This window comes from Motacilla alba, chromosome Z (genome assembly GCF_015832195.1).
Source record: "Motacilla alba alba isolate MOTALB_02 chromosome Z, Motacilla_alba_V1.0_pri, whole genome shotgun sequence".
NCBI classification, from domain to species: Eukaryota; Metazoa; Chordata; class Aves; order Passeriformes; family Motacillidae; genus Motacilla; species Motacilla alba.
In genome coordinates, this window is record NC_052046.1 from 1101710 (window position 1) to 1123825 (window position 22116).

General features: G+C 44.6%; 1 protein-coding gene across 1 annotated transcript in view; it reads left to right on the forward strand.

Annotated features, from left to right (window-relative positions):
- The window catches only part of MYO5B (myosin VB), a gene marked incomplete at its 5' end in the record, with an annotated part of 99866 nt that extends 79174 nt beyond the window's left edge, over nucleotides 1–20692 (forward strand). The window contains 11 exons of the mRNA XM_038124351.1: nucleotides 4317–4394; nucleotides 6569–6767; nucleotides 7446–7539; nucleotides 8565–8708; nucleotides 9817–9968; nucleotides 10318–10407; nucleotides 12471–12621; nucleotides 13369–13648; nucleotides 14211–14385; nucleotides 15415–15495; nucleotides 16250–20692. Coding sequence (XP_037980279.1) covers nucleotides 4317–4394; nucleotides 6569–6767; nucleotides 7446–7539; nucleotides 8565–8708; nucleotides 9817–9968; nucleotides 10318–10407; nucleotides 12471–12621; nucleotides 13369–13648; nucleotides 14211–14385; nucleotides 15415–15495; nucleotides 16250–16402 — 1597 coding nt within the window. The remainder of the gene's footprint in view (nucleotides 1–4316; nucleotides 4395–6568; nucleotides 6768–7445; nucleotides 7540–8564; nucleotides 8709–9816; nucleotides 9969–10317; nucleotides 10408–12470; nucleotides 12622–13368; nucleotides 13649–14210; nucleotides 14386–15414; nucleotides 15496–16249) is intronic.
- Nucleotides 20693–22116: the final 1424 nt, after the last annotated feature.

The following is a 22116-nucleotide window of genomic DNA, read 5'->3' on the forward strand; positions in this document are numbered from 1 at the left end:
GCTCTTCCCTCAGCACTGCAAAGGCCAGCACTAAACCATGTGACACATCCACATGGATTTTAAATCCCTCCAGGGCCTATAAGTTTCCAGGATCTAATTTTCCACAGCAGTACAAATCTCTTTCCTTGCAATTGCATGGGTGAGCTGCAATTTTAAGAAGTTCATGTGATCTTTCCTTGGTGGTTTTTGGTCTCTTGAGTTTTGGGAGGGGAAATCTGCAGTCTCCAGAGTCAGTTCATTATTCTCTCATCTGCCTCTCGTGTGAAGCTTGACTGGAGCTTGGCTCTTGAGATACAGCAGCAGTAGCTCTATATGCTCTCACTCTGGTTTTCCGCAGTGATTTATCCAGTGGCTCATTAAGCGCCACAGACCTCCCCATTGCAAGGTTCCCTGTGCAGTTGTCTGTTTATTGGGTTGGTTTATAAGCTGTAGGCTGGTGTTGATGGCAATAAAATGGGTGAAGACAAATGCTTGGGGAGCCTAGATTATTGTGTTTGTGGACATAAATTAACAGTCCCTCCCCCAGCAAAAATTTGCATTTGTACTTACACAGCTCTATACCGAAGGGTGTCAGCATGAGAAACAGAAATGCCTTCCCTTTCTAATCTTGATCAATACATATTTTAATAGGAAACTTTTCTGGTGGGATTGCAGTTCTGAAGTGGGATTTATAAGCAAGAGCCATTTTTCCTCTCACCTTCTCTGCAAGAAACACTCCCATTTCTCTTTCAAAGAGTGGTTTGGGTTGGAAGGGACCATAAAGCTCATCCTGTTCCAGCCCCTGCCACGGGCAGGGACACCTTCCACTGTCCCAGGCTGCTCCAAGCCCTGTCCAGCCTGGCCTGGGACACTGCCAGGGATGCAGGGACAGCCACAGCTGCTCTGGGCACCCTGGGCCAGGGCCTGCCCACCCTCCCAGCCAGCAATTCCTGCCCAATATCCCATCTGGGCCTGCCCTCTGGCCCTGGGAAGCCATTGCCTGGCTGCTGGCCCTGCATGCCTTGTCCCCAGTGCCTGGGCAGCTCTCCTGGAGCCCCTGCAGGCCCTGGCAGGGGCTCGCAGGTGTCCCTGGAGCCTTCTCTGGTGCAGCTGAACAGCCCCAGCTGTGCCAGGCTGGCTGCAGAGCAGAGGGGCTCAGCCCTGGCAGCATCTCCGTGGCCTCCTCTGCGCTGGCTCCAGCAGCTCCACGTCCTTGTGCTGTTGGAGCAGGGCTGGGGCAGCTCTGCAGGTGGGCTCTCACCCGAGCCCAGGGCCAGAGGGGCACAATCCCCCCGGCCCTGCTGCCCACGCTGGGGCTCAGCCCAGGGCAGGGGGGTTCAGGCTGGGGCAGGTCCAGCTCTCCCCCACAGCACCCCCAGCTCCTTCTCCCAGGGCTGCTCCCTCTGCTCACCCCCAGCCCTGGTTGATCCCGGGGTTACCCTGACCAGGTGCAGCTCCAGAGCTTGGCCTTGTTAAACCTCATGAGGTTCCCTTGGGCCACTGCTTGGGCTTGTCCAGGTTCCTCTGGATGGCCCAGTCCCTCAGGGGTGTCAGCTGCTCTTTGACCCCCAGTCTAAGGTGCTTTTTGACCCCGTGGAGGCTCTTCACCAGGCCAGGCTTATGGATGTGTTAAAACCTCGTTCCACACAGGAGCTGCTCCTCGCTCCAAGTCATCATGCCTTAGCTATTTAGGCTGAGGACACAGCATAGCTTTATTTTGGTAGGAGATCAACCCTTTGTTCTCTCAATGTCTATGTCATGCAGCACTTCTAAATACAGGTGAGGGAAAACAGGAGGAACTCTGCCAGGTGCTGCTAACCCTGTCCATGCAGGAATTCTCTCTCCAAAAAGCTTCCAGAGGAAAGCCCTTTGATTCCAGGTCAAGGGCAAGTTCGAATTGAAATCAGCCCTTTCTTTATAAATGCCTTAAACTCAGCTTTTAAAATTTATTTTTCCCTTTTTTTTTTATTTTGCTGAATTTCAGCTGCTAAGAGGGAAATCAAGTTAGCTCCTACCTCATTTTTCTCCTACAGTAACCAAATCTAAAGCTAAGTAGGCTTTTTGTTCCCTGTTTCAGTTCTTGGGATCATTCTTTCAAGCCTGATCTTGGTGGAAACGCAGAACCACTAAGAGGCTGGGTGATGGTGTTAAGAGATAATAAATAACCTGGCAGCTCAAAGTAAATCAGGCTGTGTCTTTGAAATTAGCTTCCATGGTAGCTTCCAAGTGATTTTTGTTGAGTACATGGATTTTTTTTTTTTGTCCTGTTGGGCAAGTCCCATCTGCAGGTGCAGTGCAAAGTGAAGAGCAGGTGCTGGCTTCATATGAGGGATGCTTTTGCAGCTGGGAGAGACCATGATGTGGAGATCATACCATATCTCTGCCTCCCCCTCTGCAGTGGGTATCTTCCCACTCTGCCGTAGATTAGTCTGTGATGCACAGTATTTTTCCTTTCACCTAAAACAAAAACCATCCATCTGTGTCTGAAAGTGAAATGCCCCTTTTTTAGGAAGAGAGGATCATCTACTGAAGATGCTGAAATCAACATCTCTGGGTTTGGGCTACATACACCTCCTTTAAGCTGCTTTCACAGGGCAGGGGAGTGTTTGGGCAGGAATTTTTTGCTTCTGATGAGGACAGTTTGCTGACTGCAGGGCCTGCTGCTCCCCAGACCTGTGCCTCCAAGATGAGAATAAAAGGCTTTGTGAATCAGCCCTTTTAACTCCTCTCCAGCCTTATTTGAGAGCAGGATTGACCCAGCATTTTAGGAAATTATATTTCAGATGCCAATTACTCTAACTACGTTGAAAGGACCCCTTTTTACATCTTGGTCAACGTGACCTTCTGGGAGAAGGAGGAGTGCAGTGATTTCTGAGTCAGTGCTGTGTTGATAGAGATGGACTGAATGCTTTTTTCCCCGTGCAGGTTTACCTTAAATCAGCATTTTTTTATATATTTATCTTATAATGGCATTTTCTTGAGCTGCTCTCCTCATTTACCCCAATGCCTATAATTAAAAAAGGAAGGAAAGCTATATTTCCAAGGAGGCTATATTTTAAAAATGCTGCTCATCGTGTGAGATTTCACAGGTTTCTGATATGCAGTAAATAGTGGGGACACTTCCTGCTTTTTCCTTTGGTTTTCAGTGCCTGAGGACATGTCCTGATAAGATTATATGAAGCAAAAAAAAGACTTTACTAACAAATTCATGCAAATGAGACGAATAAACCTCCTTGTATCTGTCAGCCTTTTTTGGAAACCTGCTACGTATGGGATAGCAACAAGGTTTTAATTGAAATTCATACATGTGGCTCTAACAGATGAACTTTGCAAGTGTCAGTGCCTGAAAATGTTTGCCTGTTTTGAGAAGTGCTGTGCTCGAGCAGTGGCACGGGAGGGATGCACGAGCTGTCTGTGGTGGTGAGGCACCTCCAGAGCCCCTTCAAAGCAGTGCTGCAACACCTCATTTCTCACTGCTCTCCTCCTGTGAAAATGTGCTCATGAATGTTTGTCTGATGTGCTTTGCCACTGAAATATGCAGAGATTCCCTTGCTGGGGAATGGCATCTGCTACAGCTCTTTTCAAAATGTGTGTTTGGCTTTCTTCTTTTTGTGTTTTGGTTTTTTGTTTTTGGTTTTTTTAATGTAATGATACATTAAGTTTGACAGTTTCCTTGCTTACTTATAAAATTGTTATTGCTTAAAACAAACATTTTTTTAAACTGACATCAAAGCCATGTAAAATCTTGCTGTAACAAGTGTTTCTGGTCAAGCTGACCAGCTTACATCACTCATTTGCAATGTGTTCAGCCTCTCATTAAAGGAGATAAATCAGCTTTTTCCTTCATATAACTTGGAAAGAAAAACCCCAAACAATCTGCTAAAAGGAGACTAAAAAAGCCAACTGCTAAAAGTATTTAAGTGAGATGAGACTTTCCTGGCCATTATTCTGCCTGGATGTGTACAGAGATTGATCTTGTGTGGATACATGTGGTGTTTGGACCAAAGGTTGCTCTGAGGAAAGACTGATGTGTTTGAGTTAAATGCTGAGGAAACCCTTGGCTGAAGTAGAAGGAATAGAGTTTACTTTAGACCAGTGGGAGTTGCTGCAGTGGGAAAGAGATGGAGAAACTTGTTTTTAAAATGTCATACAGGGCACATCCAGGGCAGGGCTCTCCTTCCCTGTGGTGGAAAAAGAAACGCAATGTGATGAAAGTGTGCTCTGAAAACTAATAGTGAATGAAACAATAAGGCTTCTGCACCTTTTCCCCTTCTCTTTCAATTGACCTTTTGTCTTTCTCTGTCCTCTTGATTCCTTATTCTGTCCTTTATTTCTAGCAAGACTGAGGACTGGGGCTATCTCAATGAAGATGGAGAGCTCGGCTTGGCTTATCAAGGTTTAAAGCAAGTTGCCAGGTCAAACACTTTCTGTTTTTCCCCACTGCTGCTTCTCCCTTCTCCTGCCTTTCCCTTGCCCTCTTGTTTCTTTTTCTTGCTCTGCTGTTGCCATGTGGTCCTGGACAGGGCCCACTGTCCTCCTGTCTGGGAGCAGCGGGAGGTAGGATTTCCAGACTTCAGGAATTGAGACCCTCCTGTAATTTTCAGAGGAGTCATGGTTCCAGTTGGCCATTGCTGGTGGTGGCTGTTGTCACTAACACCTGAGATGTGATCCAGTAATGGGAAATTGGGTGATGGAGGGGTTGGGAAGCTGGGATCTCCAAGAAGACAAAAAACCCCTCCCATTTTATTTTTTTCTCCCAAATTGCACTAAGGCATGGCACCTCTTAGAAGTGTTTTCTCCCAGTCCTTGACCTGTTGGAAGGGGAGCGTCTGCGCTTGTGCCCCAGTGCTGTCACCTTTGCATGATCCTGGGGATTTTGTGCTCCCATCCATGTGTTGTCTGTGGGTGAGAAAGGCACGTGGTGGACACAGGGTGCCCTTGTTCCACAGCCCTCCCCAGGTCCTGCTCTTCTGGGCAAATATCCCTCCTGGATTCTTGTCCTGCAGCACCCCTGTGCTTGGTGGTTATGGGGCTCCAATATATGTGATTCTATTAAAGTTTTAAGGACACTAAAGAAATTAAAAAATTCAGTATTTTGCATAGAGTAGTCTAAAGTGGTCACATCTAGAGGTATCAGGGTAAAACCAGACAGTAACAGGAAGAAATAACAGAGATTATTTCAAGTGTTTTTCCAAGCAAAGTAGGAAGCCAGGTTCATAGAAGGAGCATGTTCTTCTGAGGGTGTCCCACAGATTATCCAGACTGAGTCCCAACTAATCCTAGTATGAAGAAATAAAATGAAAATTAAGTACTTAATACTTATTTCATGGTGGGTCTGTATTTTCCAAGCCTCTTAAGAATAAAACTCCTGACAGGATTATGAGGCTTTATTGCATTATTGCTCATGTTTCTATAGGTGGAAAACATGCTTTTCTGTCTTGTGCTGGAATGTGGGAGTAGAGACTGTGTTGTTAAATTTTCTAAAGGGAACAAAAACAGCTACACAAAACAACCTGGGGATGATTAGTAGTTTTCATCCAGGAATCTTCTCTGAAAGCATGCACTCTTTTATAAAAAAGTTATTACAGAAAAACACCAAAATAACAACAACAAAATTCCATGCATAGTTGTTCCTGTAGGGATACAGCTGACAGGTGTGGATCACAATCAATTTCCCTGTGGACCAGTGTGAGTTGTAGCTCTGTGTCTGTGCATGTCCTGGTCAGTGGGGAGCTGTCAACAGCAGAATGCTCCTCATCTTTGAGGATTGCTGTTTGCATCCAGTGTCAGAAGGCCCTGAGCTGGGTGTGAGGTGACCCATGGCTCTGACCAGGCACATCTGTGAGCTGCAGCAGGGGCAGGGGCTTGGTGGTCGCCTTGGATCATTCCTTCTCTTGGCCACCATTGTCCTGGATAATCTGGGACTATACTTTGTAGTTTCTGTCTTGGTGGTCCTCTCTCAGAGTCCTCATACCAACTGCTGCAAGAGCTGGTGGGCTGAAGAGAGATTTCCATGTAGCAGAGGGTAGGGGACACTTAAAATAAATTACCACGTCACCTGCCAGGTTGTCACCATCACCATCAGCACGGGTGTCTGCAGTTAACATCTCAGTGATGAATCATTTTTCTACTGGATTTAAAAAGGCATTCTGGCTTAGCAAATGGCAGTTTTCAAGAGTGAGAATTTATGCTTGACATGAAAGGAGCACAGGAACAAATGTCCTTCAAGTTGAGCTTTTGAGAACAAAACTTGCAGGTATTGATCTGTGTTGCTTTCTTGCCATGTATTTGCTCTTTGCAAGTAAAGGAACCTGGATGTTTGAGGCAGTTAAATAAAAAAGGGTGCTTTGGGATTTATTTTTAAAAAATCCCAACCTTTGGTTTAATATCCCCTAATTTCAAAAGTATTTAATCTGCAGTATAGCAAATGACAGACTAGTGTGGCAATAATTGCTTCTTGTTCATCAGTTTTATAGGGAGGTTGACAGAGTATTTCCCAAGTGGGCTGATTTTGAAGGATCTAAACTCAAATGGTTGTTACTACCATCATGCTGACATCACAGACTGATCAGTGTGGTCCTGTTCTCAGGTTGCTCGAAGCACAGCTCCAGGAACAGAGAAGGGAGCATGAGGAGGAGATGGAAGCTCTGAAAAACCAGGTGGATTTAATGCAAGAGGAGCTGGAGAAGCAGCAGCAGGCATTCCTGCAGACTATGCAGCTCTCTCCAGAGGTCCAGGTGGAATTTGGACTTCAGCAAGAAATTACACGTCTGACCAATGAAAACCTGGTAAGAGGCTGTGCTGAAAAGACAGAAAGAGAGCAAAAAGTGGTTTGAGAGAAGGAGATATGAAGCAATACAGGGAGGGAAGGGCACTGGGATCTCTTTCACCCCTCCTAAACTCTGCAGAATCCATCAGCATCTCCCACTGGTGCATTTGGGAGTGTTGGCACTTGGCCTTGAGCTGATGTTCTGTGGCTGTATGACTTTTGTGACTACATGTTTTATTTTTAATTTTTTTAAAGGCTTTTTTAAGCCTGTCTACTTTGTGGCACAGCCTTCTAAATCAGATCACTGGGGACCCTTCTACTCTGTTAGGCACGGAGGCAGCACAGGCTTTTCATCTTACTTGCTTTTATTGGAAGTGTGGAAAGGCAGTTGCCACTCCAAAAAATTGGCCTGGATGATCATAAATTTTCCCTTTCTCCCCTTCTGTGTCTGTGTGCAAAGTCTGGACGGAATGTTAGCACCTCCTGTTTTTTCAACAACTCCAGTATCTAAATAAAACTGTTTAAATGTGACTAACAGCCAGGATTAAATGCTGTGGGTGGTGCTCCTCTTCCGCTGAGATGCTCACACCACACCTTGGTGATGCACAGACCAGACTCCAGCCTCTAACTCACCCCAAGTGAGTTGTTCTTGGGTTTAATGTTGGGCGTTCTTTTAAATGTATCTTCTGTCTTTCAGGATCTTAAAGAATTGCTGGAAAAGTTGGAAAAGAATGAAAAGAAACTGAAGAAGCAGCTGAAGATTTACATGAAGAAGGTCCAAGATTTTGAAGGTGACCTGTGCATTGGGAGTCACTGGGCTGGGGGAACTGCACTTGGATTTTACTTCTTTGGCCAGTCTTGGAGAGCTGCAGGGTTTGGGTTTCTTTTTCCTCTTTTTTTTTTTTTTTTTTTTTTTTTCTATGAAAGTAAGATTTTGCTTGTTCTGGCACTGAACTAGCAGCAGGCACTGAGCTGACACTGACCCTGTACTAGGCTTTGGAGGATATTTAAAGAAACTTTTCTGCTGTCATTGCAGTCAATGCAGTGACCCATGCAGAGATACAGAAAGGAGCCCAGTGGCCAGCAGGAAAATGTTCTGATCTGTCAATTTTGAAGGGGGAATTATAACCCTTTACTATCACATTGTGTATGTATATTCTGCTTAATGAGAAATCACCTTAAATCTGGCATCTGTGTTGTATAGAAAGCACCTCCTGTTCTCTGGAGAAGCTGTGATTAATCAGAGAGCCCCATTCTCATGAGTTAATTTCTGGAAACCAGGCATTAAGTGAAATTAAGCTGAATAACTGGAGGGTTTCCACGGCTCGCCCAGCTGCTCTCTGTCAGTGTGATTTGCATGCTGCTTGCTGCAGTATTTGCATGCTGGTCTCTTCTGCTCTATTACACTTCAGCAGTGTTCCACTGTGGCTTGCAGATTTGCAGGCAGACAGAAGATGCCACACTTAGGGATTTTGCATTGCCTGCCTGCTTTTTGCCTGGCTCTGTGAAAATCATTCACTAGGGTTGCTACCTTCTAGCCTGTGGTCTCTTGGAAAATAAAACATGGCTTCATTTTCTCCTCTTCTAAGTTCAAGTTTTGCACTTTTTCTGCCATTCAGAGTCAGAACTCTGTGGACTGGTAATCCAGGACCTGATTGTTTATATTTTTATAAGTCTGTCAAAGCTGATGACATTATTGGGAATTCAATATATAACTTTTTGACTTGGTGTCTGCACTAAGGCCAGTGGAGGGCCTGAATAGTTGTTGATTTCCAGGTGCCAGCCAGGCGTTGACAGTAACCTTTTCTCTTCACAGCATCCCAGACAATGGTGCCAGTGGAGAGGAGGCCACATGAGAGGAACATGCAGGTTGCTGTCCAGAGGAAGGAGAAGGATTTTCAGGGCATGCTGGAATATTACAAAGAAGATGAGCCACTCCTCATCCGAAACCTCATCACAGGTGGGGAATTTGCTCTGCCTCTCTGCCTGGCTGCTCCTTCTCGTGCCTGGGGAATTTTGTAAACTTGAGATGAAAAAATTAAGGTAGACAAATAGGTCTTCTCAATTAATCCCTTCTGGGGCTGCATGTTTGTGGTGATGGCAGTTTGGGTAGGTAAAGTAGTGCTGCACCAAGCAGACAGACCAGGATGGACACAATCCCTTAGGGACAGCAAAAAATGGGAAACCCAAAGCAAGGCTACAGTTTTTAGAAAGGCAGTAACTTGCTGAGCTTCATATGAGGTGATAGATGGGGAGGGGGTGGCAGAAGGACAGACCCCTAGGGGCTGGCACAGCAGTGGAACACAGGTAGCTCGGTTTATGAGGTAACAACAGACAACAGATAGTGAACTTGTGAGCTTTTCTGCACTGCACAGGCTGGTCAGAGTTGCTGCAGCATCCCCTCACTCAGTGCTGTTTCAGAAGTCAGGCTTCCCTGGCAAGGTGCAGATATTCACTACAACTCCAACCCCAGCAGAGCCTGGTGAAGATCCAAAAAGTGTTCACAGAGCAGTGCTAGCCCATTGCTGTGGGCACTGAAGTTCCCCTAATCAGACAAGCTTGTACTTCAGAGACTCCAAATGCCCACAGCCGACATTAGGATTCCGTATCCTTGAGGGAAAGTGATTTAATGTGTCATCAATTCAGGGAGAGGGTTTATTGTGTGAGGTATTCCTGAAAGCTTCAGGGAGCTGTTCTGAGGTGGTTTGTGTGCTGCTGGGGTAGGGTTTTACAAGGTAGAGAAGCTCTGGCTCCCCTGTGCATCCATAGGGAGAAATGGGGCATTGTCACAAACCTCAGGGCAGGCAGGGCTGCCCTCCCAAGCCTGAGTGTTGAGGGTCTGGGGCAAGTCCCTCTGTCCTGCAGCTGAACCTCTGGCTGTGTGTCCATTCTGCAGAGAGGGGTGGAAGTTGCAAAGCCAAAATATAATTTTCCCCAGGACTGAGAGGAGAGAGTTTTGCCTGGGTACACTCCAGCTCTGGCATTCTCTGCTTCACTTGTCAATTGGGGAAATTTAAGTTTGCTTTTTATGTGAACTCTTTCATTTTTTTGATTGCCAAATCTTCCAGATCTCAAGCCCCAGGCAGTGTCTGCTACTGTTCCCTGCCTTCCTGCTTACATCCTCTACATGTGCATCAGACACGCAGATTACATCAATGATGACCAGAAGGTGCACTCCTTGCTCACCTCCACCATCAACGGCGTTAAGAAAGTGCTGAAGGCAGGTGTCCATTTGCTCTCATCTTGGGGTTGAGAGGCTGTCAGATGGTAATAACCATGTCCAAGAGTGTGACACTCAGCTCCCACAGCGATTTTCAAGACAATTTGCTCTTAGAGCCTCCCTTCTTAGAAGAGCAAGGAGAATTGTGATCTTAGCCGTAAAATTGTTTGGATTTAGAGGTTAAAAAAAAAAAAGTTTGCAGGGAAGAACAACTAATATTGCCCAGCTGCAGAAGGAAAGCTGGTTGTTTATGGGTGGGGAAACTCAAAATTGGTTAGTTTTGTGATGCCATCACCCCCCACTCAAAGGGAGGGGGGGGATCTGACGTGTTTTCACTTTGTGTCTGCAGAAGCACCAGGATGACTTTGAGATGACGTCGTTCTGGCTGGCGAACACCTGCCGCCTGCTGCACTGCCTGAAGCAGTACAGCGGGGAAGAGGTGAGAGCCCGGCCCGGCCTGGGGGTGGCATCCCTGAGGGACCGTCCTGCCTCCTCCTGCCACCAGGAGCTCCCCTCTGGCTGTGGGATGGGGCCGCTCTGACTGCCCTCCTTGGTTAATCTGGGTATAGCATGGCAGTGCCATGTAGCACAGTTAGCTTTTGTTGGAAAAGCTCCTAAAAACACAGAGTGGTTTGGGTTGGAAAGGGACCTCAAATCCCATCTCATTCCAACCCCCAGCCATGGGCAGGGACACCTGCCACTGTCCCAGGCTGCTCCAAGCCTCATCCAGCCTGGCCTGGGACACTGCCAGGGATGCAGGGGCAGCCCCAGCTGCTCTGGGCACCCTGGGCCAGGGCCTGCCCACCCTCCCAGCCAGCAATTCCTGCCCAATATCCCATCTGGGCCTGCCCTCTGGCCCTGGGAAGCCATTGCCTGGCTGCTGGCCCTGCATGCCTTGTCCCCAGTGCCTGGGCAGCTCTCCTGGAGCCCCTGCAGGCCCTGGCAGGGGCTCGCAGGTGTCCCTGGAGCCTTCTCTGGTGCAGCTGAACAGCCCCAGCTGTGCCAGCCTTTCTGTGCTCTTTCTGGTGAACCATTTTGAAGGTTGTTCTCCTGGTTTTAGTCAGTCCCACAGCTTTTCATTAAACAATATTTCATAGCTTGGAATAAGTTTTATTAAAGATGATCCCTTTCAAAAGAATGGGATTATCACAGTTCTCCTACAACATTACACACTGCCATCCTTACAGCTATGTATTCTACATATTAAAATTTTCAACAGACCCAGACACTTTTATTTTTCTTTTTAGTCTTTAGATATTTATTTAGATATATTCAGCATTCAAACGGTAAAAAAAATTAATAAAATTAAATGAACTATTCAGGTCATTCAAGAGATAATGGTTTATGTGTAAAACCTCAGCACTGGATTTCAAAGGTTTAAAATTAAAAGTTAAATTAAAAATATTTTAGAGAGCACTTACTAGCAGCTGTGCTCTTGTTTGCCCTCTTCTGTCTGGATAATAATACTGCATTTAAAGAAAATCCCCAGAAAACCAGCTGGGTTAAAACACAGTCTTAACTTTTGCATTGCTTGCCGTGATTTACTGTGTTAAATGAACCGGCTGTTTGCAAATTCCATTGGCAATTGTTGCAAAATATAGAGGGGAGAAATACTACAGAGCTGTTTGCAAGATACTGTTATCTTCAGTTTTAAATCTGGCCTATTTTTAAGAAAAGGCTGAAAAGAAAATCCCAACCCACATGCAGTCCTGTCAGGTGAAGAGCATGGTGCTCTACGATTAGTCAGGAAAATGGGGAAATTGTGAAATCAAGTCTAATTGGTAGATGTTGTATTTTTGCATTTTGCCAGTCAGCAGCCAACAAAAACAGTTTCATAGTTCTCATTTTCACACCAAGTAAGACCATATGAACAGGCAATTAAGGGATCTGTGTTAATTAAAGCATCTCATTGGCTTCTGCCAGTAAAACTGGTATTAATATATGAACCCAGAACTGAGGGCTTACAGCAGCCAAATGCAGGATTATAGATCAGCTGTATCAGCAAAAGACAGGCAACAAATTCAGTTATTTCAGGAGATTTATGAATTTCAGAACAATTTAAAATGTTGTTAAAGCACGTAACATGCAGTCATAATTTTTTTTTCAATTTTCTAGAACCTTAATTTAAAAATATTTTGTTTCCCATAAACAGTTGGAACTCAAAAGGATAAGCTGAAAAGGTAGTTTCAGAGGGCCTGAAATGTCATCTTCTACTCCTATATGTTTCAGTTAATACAAGTGTGCAGATCCTTGCTAAGGATAAAATGAAAAACTGGCAGTTTAATGATTTTCTTCAAAAGGTAGTTCTCTAGTAATAATTTATAAACAAATGCCTGGGTAACTGAAAGGTGATTTATGCGTTTTGATCTTTTCTATAATGTACTTTGGTAACATATTTTGGTATACTGTACTGTAAGGGTGCAGGGGGGTTTTAATGCACTTGTTTTGATGCACTGTCAGTGGGTGGGATAATGAGCCTGGGTGTTTCAATCTCCTTTTCAGGGTTTCATGACCCAAAACACGGCGAAGCAGAATGAGCACTGCCTGAAGAACTTCGACCTGACCGAGTACCGCCAGGTGCTGGGCCACCTCTCCATCCAGATCTACCAGCAGCTCATCAACATTGCAGAGGGCATCCTGCAGCCCATGATCGGTGAGCTCACAGCTGCCCTTCAGCAGCATGTTCCTTGGCCCACATTATCTGCTCCAGCTGTTTTCCAGACCTTTGCACAATGCCAGCATGACCCAGAGAGTTTTTATCTTCCCTCATGATAAGAGCCAATAGGGATGAGGGTTTTTCCTCCCACTCCAGAAGATATCTCTTTTATTTCTGTTGGGGAGGCAGTGGAAGAGGTGAGGGTGTGCTGGTGGGTCTGCTTTCTCCTCCAGATCAGGTTCTGGTTAATCTTTTCTGGATGGAAATGTACGTTATAAGAGAGGAGGGGATTGGGAAGAGGAAAAAGACTCCTAAAGACCTTGTTTTTGAGGGTGTGAGAGAAGGCATGAGAAGAGTTATCTCTTCAGCCAAATCCCTGAGGATTCATCTGAGGAATGCTCCATCCCTGGAAGTGTCCAAGGCCCAGCTGGACAGGGCTTGGAGCAACCTGGGATGGTGGAAAGTTTTCCTGCCCATGGCAGGGGTGTTTGACCTAAATGGCCTTTAAGGTCTCTTCCACACCAAACTCTTGCATAGTTCTATGATATTTGTGTGGTTTTTAACTATTTCATATTGTCAGAGTAAACCATGGATCTGTCCCGCTGTCGGTTCTCGCAGCATCTGTGGTGCTGCATCATTGAGACTGATACATGTTCATTGCCGCCCATGGAGGGGTCAGTTCTTCTCTCTAGTGACAAATAGATAGATGCAGGCTTTTTAACCCATTTCCCCCAATTTTTCCAGTGTCTGCTGTGTTGGAAAATGAGAGTATCCAAGGGCTTTCCAGTGTCAAACCGGTGGGCTACAGGAAATATTCCTCCAATGCGGTTGACAGCTCCTACAGCTTGGATGAAATGATTCGCCAGCTGAACACATTCCACAGCATCATGTGTGACCAGGGCCTGGACCCAGAGATCATCCAGCAGGTGTTCAAGCAACTCTTCTACATGATCAACGCCATCGCCCTCAACAACCTGCTGCTGAGGAAGGATGTCTGCTCGTGGAGCACGGGCATGCAGCTGAGGTGGGGCTGTAGCTTGGGGCAGGGCTCTGCCTGCTTAGGAAAGTTTTGTTAATGTTATAAGTTGGTGGAAAATAGGAAAAAAAAGTGCACTTCTCAGTGCAAATTAGTTAAATCTTCCTTTTGCTACCCTCTCCCCTTCCCACGTGGATCTTACTGTGTTTCCCTTGAGGACAGTGGGCAGAGCAAAAGCATTTTCTTTGTAGATATTCTGAAAGGTATCTGGGTACTTTGCAGGATCTTGTTAGCATTTAAAAGCTGGTTAAAAGCTTCATTTTAATTGTTGAAACTTGGAGGAATCTGAATGCTGTAGAAAAGCACCTCCCTTGTGTTGTTTGGCTATTACATGGTTCATCTATTTCTAAAGTACTTGGAGTATATATTTTATTCTGAGTTGTTGAGTACTAAGCTTTGGTCTGATTGTCTCTTGCTGCGTGTATCACAAATACACATCACAAAAAGCCACATACACCAGCACTGCAACATACCTTGAGCCCCAAAGAGGAGTTTTGAAGATGCTGCTTCTTACCTCTGAGCTCACATCCTGTCTCGGTTGCTTATGCAGGTTTAACATCAGCCAGCTGGAGGAATGGCTGCGTGGGAAGAATCTGCAGCAGAGTGGAGCAGCACAAACTTTGGAGCCCTTGATTCAGGCAGCACAGCTCCTGCAGCTGAAAAAGAAAACCTCAGAGGATGCTGAGGCCATCTGCTCCTTGTGCACGTCGCTCACAACCCAGCAGGTAGGGAGCAGAGCAGGGGTTTACAGCACAGGCAATTGAGGAGTGGGAAAGGGTGGTCTCCTGCTGCCAGCTCTTCAGGGTGCCATTCCTTCAGTGCTATTCCTTCAGTGCCATTCTTTCAGGGTGCCATTCCTTCAGCCTGTGCTTTTCAGGACTGATATTACATCTTAGCCCCTCCCAGAGGTGGTCACAGTGGTGGCCCCTCTCTTACAGCGCCACTGATGGCACTGGAGCTCCAGAAATGTGCAAAGGTGAAACCCAGCCCCGAGGAGTTTGTTGTGTAAGTCAGATCCTTGGCACTTTAAACCCGCCTAGCTCTAATCGCAGCTCTGCTGTCTCTGAGGCTGCCTTTTGCAGCTTTCCCAAAACCCTCTGATTTTAAGGATTCCCACATCTATTGTCTTTTGCCAGCTCTTAAACTGGCTGTGTCTGCAGGATGCCCACCAAGGATTCCTGTTTGGGGCGGGAGGTTTTGAAGTACCAACCTAGGCTGGCTGGATATGACCTTGAACTTTGAGACTCCATTCCTGGAGGATATAAACTCCTGTTTTTTACTGATGGATTGTCTGTCCTTAATTTGATAATATTGTAGGCAGGGAGAAGTGGGGGGTGTGAGCTGATTTCCAGTGGTTCTTGGAGAGCCTTTCTAATGTATCTGCATCACCTTGTCCTGAACATGCATTTTTGAGAAAAGCTGAGGGGAGGAGTGGGAGTGAGAGAGTGTCAAGAGAAGTATTGTAGAGGTGACATCAGAAGTCACCCATGTCACCATGTGCCAACCCTGTATAAATCTGTTGTCCAAGTCTGTTGCCAATTTACAGACGTTCCCATAAGAAGTGATTTTGACAGGTCCATAGATCTTGCAATACCTTACAGCCAGGCTAAGAAAAACACCAGGATGATACTTCTGCTGCTTCTTTTCTCTGTTTTGTCATGGCAGACTTGTGGCCATGACAGCCTGCTGCTGGTGCTTTGTGTTTTGGAGAAGTTTAGCTTCTCACAATTGTAACCATCTTTTCTTTTTAACAGATTGTAAAGATACTTAATCTCTACACTCCTGTGAACGAGTTTGAAGAACGTGTGACAGTAGCTTTCATACGAAACATTCAGGTAAATTTGAAGGGTATCAATTGGAGGGCACAAATGGCATCTCTGCAGTTCTAGTGGCATCTGTATTAAATCACTGCTAACTCGGGCATTTATAGAAGGCATGCTGCTGCAGGTTGTCCTGAATTCAGTGCACTGTGTGCACACACACTTACAGCAAACAGCTGCAGGGATAACCAGGCTGTTAATCACAGAGGGCAATAAGCGCCCAAATCCCATGCTCAGCTAATTCGGCTCTTCAGTAGCAACACAACCAAGGATTAAGGTTGCAGGAGTCAACAAAGTGTTGGTGAAATTGAGTTACTTCTGAGATAAGAGGCAGGAATTGGCAACTAAAGGAAAAAATAAACAAATTTAAGCCAAACACCTTTTAATGCTCACAAGGAGCATGGAGAAAAAGGAAGGGCATGTGTTCAGCTACCCCCAGATCACATCACCGTGGCTGAGCAGCTGAATCAAAGGTGGTCTGCCGGTGTCATGTGGTCCTGGTTTTGCTGTGCCAAGGGGGTCATCTTGTTTCCAGCTCCCGTATCTTTGTGGTCATGTAGAAAATGTAACCAGGTTCTCCTGAAGCAGAGTTTTTTACAGTCTGTACAGAAGTTCCTGTCAATACTTGCTCAGAAGGAAAGGTGCTGCAGAAGAGAACAAAATAGTTCTCACCATTTTCTGCAGTATCTGTAAAATGATGCACATTCTCAAACCTTTGCTAAACACAAAAACTGATGCTAAATTTGTTTTCTTCTCCCTCACCCAACAGAAGCAGTTGCAGGAACGGAATGACCCTCCACAGCTGCTGTTAGACTTCAAGCACATGTTCCCAGTTCTCTTCCCATTCAACCCATCTGCCATCACCATGGACTCCATTCATCTCCCTGCTTCTCTCAACTTGGATTTTCTCAATAAAGTCTGAAGAAAGTAGAATTAAACTCACCTCTCACACCCAGAGACTTCCCACAAAAGAAGAAAAATCATAAAAAGAATTCAAGAGCTGTTTAAACATGGACCAAACAGGCTTATGGAAGAACCAGTACACAGTAACAAATGGATGCTAAAATGTACACTAAAAAGACACTGGTCTGTATGTGATTTTTTTTTTTTTTGGTAATTCGCATCTCAGAAATAAGGATACTTGAAAAATAGATTTATTTTTTAATGTTTGATTTTGTGTTGACATAGTTCAACGCCCATAATCATCTCCAAAAGCCAGGAAGTGGGAGACAGCTTATTTTGATTTTCATAGGTGTCTATGACAAAAACAAAATTTGAGACACTTGTGCTGCCTTGAAGGATGTGTCATTTGTCTAGTAGCAGGTGGTCTTGTGTGTATGAATAGCAGAACATGCAGTTCTGGTTTCAGTTCTTGCTAGTAACTGCATCCATGATAGTGAATTGAAAAGGTAAATTGCAGAAGGTGTGTATTTATCACACCAAAAAGGTAAAAAGACTGGGATGCTGCTTGTTTCCACTGATGTGGAAATTGTCACAAATAGTATGGTTGGGAAATGCTGTTGCTCCTCCTAAAGACATTCAGTGCATCTGCTTCATGGAAATTTAGATAAATGGGCAGGGATTTGTTCCAGTGGACTTTCTTGCATTACCAAATTTACGTTAGCAAAGGCTTTGCCCTAGTGAAATAATCATGATGCAAAGGACTGCCTTAAGCCTTCTGCTTCTAGTATAGCATCATCCTGATCCCTGCTGTTGGCTTTCCTTGTGCTTTCGAGTGTCAAACACTTTCATCCTGTGGCTGTCAAGGTTCTTGTACCTCTTACACGGCCAGTGTCAGAACCCCATGCACAGATCATGCTAAGGAACCCAGTTTAGTCATCCAGCCCTACCTGTGTTCAGTGGGTTAATCCTAGCTGTAGCTGTCCATGGAAAAACTCCATTCACTTCAGTAGCCATCCAGAATGTTACGAATCATGCAAATACACAGCTTGGATATATTTTAGAAATTTAAAAATTTCTAAAAGAGATGAAATGTTCTAATAAAAAAAAAAAAAAAAAAAAAAGCTGTCAGGTGGTATGTTAGAAACATAAGCCATTTCTTTAAGAGTTAACCCAAACTACAACGACCTTAAATGAATAATTGCTTTCAATTCAGATTCTATTTGTTTTTTTCTTTTTTTAAATCAGACTTATAAACTAAGCCAAACCAACCCTCTGACCTCACCACAGAGACGCTGAAGGAGACCAGGCATTGGTTTTTCTTTGGTCCTTGGCAGCCCACACAGAGCTCTCAGTGGCTGCTGGGCAGGGGAGGAGGTGGGTTCCCCAGGGTCAGAGCTGCTCCACGACTGCTCAGCGTGGGGATGCTTCTGCCACAGCACAACGTGCCAAACTGCAGTCAGGATGTGTGGCTGCCAGCATTCTGCCCTTTCCACTTCCACAATATTCTTGTTTAAATCAATCTTCACTCACCTGCTTTTGTGGCTCCTCCTGTGGTCCGCAGCTCCATCATGACTAGAAGCTTTCTGAGAAAAATCCACTCTCTCCATCTGACTCCTTTTAGCTGGTGTAAATCCAAACAGCAAATTTATGACCAGGTAGGCTGTCTGCTCAGAGACTGAAAGTAGAATGTGAAGTTTCTTGGAGATACACTAACTCCTGCCTGCTGCAGTTTCCTTTCTAGGCAAGCAGCATGTTGGGTTTTAGGCATCATGTATATAATCGGTGTATATACGAACTGCAGTAGTCCTGTATGTACTATATATGTATATGACTATCCAAAAAAAGCACATTTTAAAAGAAACTGTTGAGTGCTGTGCAGAGTTATATCGGTCCATGCTAGTGGGTAAATACCTTGATTCAAACAGAGACTATAGTTCAGAGCAACTGTTACCACTGAAGGACAGACTTCAGGCTAAAAAGTAATTTTTTCCCCCTTAACCATCACCCATTGAATTACAGATATTTTGCTTGTAAAGAGCCAGGACTGTCTCCAAACTGCAGTCCTTGGGCACTCATCTCTGCTGTGTCTTCAGTAGTGCCTTCATCTCCCCTGGCTATACAATGAGGGTAATGCCACCAGTTGCTGCCTGTGCCCAGCAAGCCCTGCCACCCACTCGCCCACTATATCTTTATTTATTTTCGCCTACCTCTTTTCACAATGAATCTCCTTGCAGTGCTCTGAATTTTGTTAGTTGTCGCCTCTCCCTTTCTTCCACGCTCCAACAGTCTGGTTTAAGAATAAATAATTCAAAGCAGGATTCAGCCTTTCTGTAAGGTGGTTTAAACAGAGAGCTGTTGCTCAGGATTCATGTTAGGTCAGCAGTTTCAGGCAGTTCAGGTCTCTACCTCTTTCTGATGTAAATTATTTGGAGTACAATTCCCAATGCATTGATTAAGCCTATGCTTATCACTCAGACTAAGTGACAGGCTGCTGCAGAATCCTCTTCTGCAGTGACTTTGTTGCTGATTACCACTGTAAAATGTGCTTAATGGTCTTCTAGGGGATAATGGTCCTTCACTGGCACTTTCAGGATTGTAATTTATATGTTCTTTCTTAAAAACTCTTAGTATGTGTAGATGGGAACTGGGATTTAACATCCTGATCTGTGATCCCGTGGTTTATCCACTGAGATCCTTCTGGAAGAGAACACTGTATGAAACACCTTTATATATGTTATTTTTTCTGTTAGCACTTTTTAAAATTTGTATTTAAATGTTAATTTAGTTAAATTGCTATGCTCAAGCATGCCTTCTTTCCTCAGATTTACACTTCTTTATTTAAAAAGCAAAATGAACACAAAGCATGGTTTAGAGAAAGCTGGCTCTTCTCCAGATTTTTCTTTATTTTTAAATATTGATTATTATGTTTAGCATTTTCCCACTCTGTGCCTTCAGCTGTTTAACTCAACCACTCCTTCTCTAAAATAAGCATTAAAACACTGGAATATTTTTGTTATTCTGTCGTAGAAAAAGTTGTCTATGGATATAAAAGCCTACTCATAAAATCTTACATTGAAGAGGTCTGCAAAAACACTTTGAAGTTCTTGGGGAAAAAAAACCTAAACAATAGTGACCCACAGTGATTTCTGCAAATATGATGGCTTATATCTCAGAAATGCACTATTGGGAATACAATAAAATAAAATAAACCATCAAAATGCCCATGTAATCACCAGCATTACAGCACCAACACTTCAAATATGAGTCGAGGCATATGCTGGCTGACCTACAAGAAGCATCCAGGACAATGTCCATGTTTCATTTTCACCACAAAGTTCTTTTTCTTCTTCCTTTTTTATTTTTTTAATTGCCATTTTGTAGCTGAGGTTACTTATCTGATAAAGCTGCTGTAGGTGACTGTAGAAAAAGAACATTAGACCTCAAGACTGAATTTTTGCAATCCTACATTACAAACATTTTTTTGCTCATGCAGTTTATTCCACTGGATTACCAAAAATTTCTTTGCATTTGTGAAACAGTACCGAAGTGTGGGCATGTTTTAAGCACAGTGGCTGCTTTTCATCACCCTGCAACTTGAACACTGAAGTCTTTGCAGGACAGGATTCCTCGTTTGTGTGATTTGCAAAAGGTGCAAATGAAAAAGTTGCACTTGAAACAATGGTTGTTTTCCTCCATTTTCAATAGTAAATGAATAAAATTGTGCAAACTTATTCTTTTGGACCATTAACTGGAAAATTAGCATTTTATCATTGCATATAAATAGAACCTAATTAAAATGAATTGCATGAACTTCCATGAAGCTTTTTCCTCAAACTTTATTGATTCACATATATATTACAGTCATAAATTTATCTTTTTTTTCTGAAAGAAATACTAGCAAGGTAGATGTTAAGTAAAACAATCCACAAGACATCACCTTGATGAGTATCCAAATTATTTCAAGGTGTGAATGCCAGTGGACAAAGACTTTCAGATTAATTTGAAATCAGAAGAAAAGAAGTATATTTAAAAAGTGCTACTATATTGAAATCTTTGGGGATATTTTTATTTTATTTTTTGTGGTGTGACGTGTCATTACCTTAAGGAGCAGAAGGTATAGCTGCTGTCAAAGTTGAATGATATACATGAGTGAATACTGTAGATGAAATACTACTGCTTATAAAATATTTTTCCATTTTGAACAAATCTGTAAACTACACCTTTGTTTATAAGAAAATGCTTGTAATAGTCACTGTAATATTCAGCTGGGGATAAAAAGAAATTTGTGAAATAAACACTTTTGAAGAAATTGTGGCTCTTGGTCAAAAATGGGAATGCAAAAAATAAACCCTTTCAACGTATACTTCCATCCAGTGGAAACATTTCTAAGTAGTTTACAAACAGAAATTAGGACAATCACTTTTACTTATTATACTGGAGGTTTTAGAAGTTTTAACCTGATTTCAGAGCTGCTGAAATATTGGCAGCTAATAAGAAACTCACTGAGTGTGGAGTCTTATGGCCCTGAGAGCCATTGCAAATGAGTGGAGAAAAGGAGAGGAAAAGCCACGCCTTGTGCATGTGCATAAATCACAGAATCCCAGAGTGGTTTGGGTTGGAAGGGACCATAAAGCTCATCCAGCCCCACCCCTGCCATGGGCAGGGACACCTTCCACTGTCCCAGGCTGCTCCAAGCCCTGTCCAGCCTGGCCTGGGACACTGCCAGGGATGCAGGGGCAGCCCCAGCTGCTCTGGGCACCCTGGGCCAGGGCCTGCCCACCCTCCCAGCCAGCAATTCCTGCCCAATATCCCATCTGGGCCTGCCCTCTGGCCCTGGGAAGCCATTGCCTGGCTGCTGGCCCTGCATGCCTTGTCCCCAGTGCCTGGGCAGCTCTCCTGGAGCCCCTGCAGGCCCTGGCAGGGGCTCGCAGGTGTCCCTGGAGCCTTCTCTGGTGCAGCTGAACAGCCCCAGCTGTGCCAGGCTGGCTGCAGAGCAGAGGGGCTCAGCCCTGGCAGCATCTCCGTGGCCTCCTCTGGGCTGGCTCCAGCAGCTCCCTGTCCTTGTGCTGTTGGAGCAGGGCTGGGGCAGCTCTGCAGGTGGGCTCTCACCTGAGCCCAGGGCCAGAGGGGCACAATCCCTTCCCTTGGCCTTAAATGAGACTTAGATGAGGGATGTCAATGGCTAAAGGAGAAAATACAGCAAAACCCTTGGCACTTTTGAAAGAAAATGTTGCACGTTCATTGTTTTATAGATTTATTAAATCATTGGAATTATGTAGCGAAATTAGCTGAGAGATTATTTTAAATGAAAAATGGGAGTCTTCACAGGATAACGCTTTTTTCTCCTCGAAAATTTACAGAACTTTAAATGTGTCCCTGAAGACATATGGCAATTTTTATTTGTACACAAAATATTTTCACTGGCTTCCCTGTCTTCTGCCTGACAGCTGGGATGGTTCCACTGGAGCAATTATACAGAAAAATCCTACCTCAAGGTGCATTTCAACCATCAGAACTCTGGAGGGTGGGTTCTGTGGTGTACCTTGGAGGTCCAGATTCCTGGCTGGGAGGGTGGGCAGGCCCTGGCCCAGGGTGCCCAGAGCAGCTGGGGCTGTCCCTGCATCCCTGGCAGTGTCCCAGGCCAGGCTGGACAGGGCTTGGAGCAGCCTGGGACAGTGGCAGGTGTCCCTGCCCATGGCAGGGGATGGGACTGGATGAGCTTTAATGCCCCTT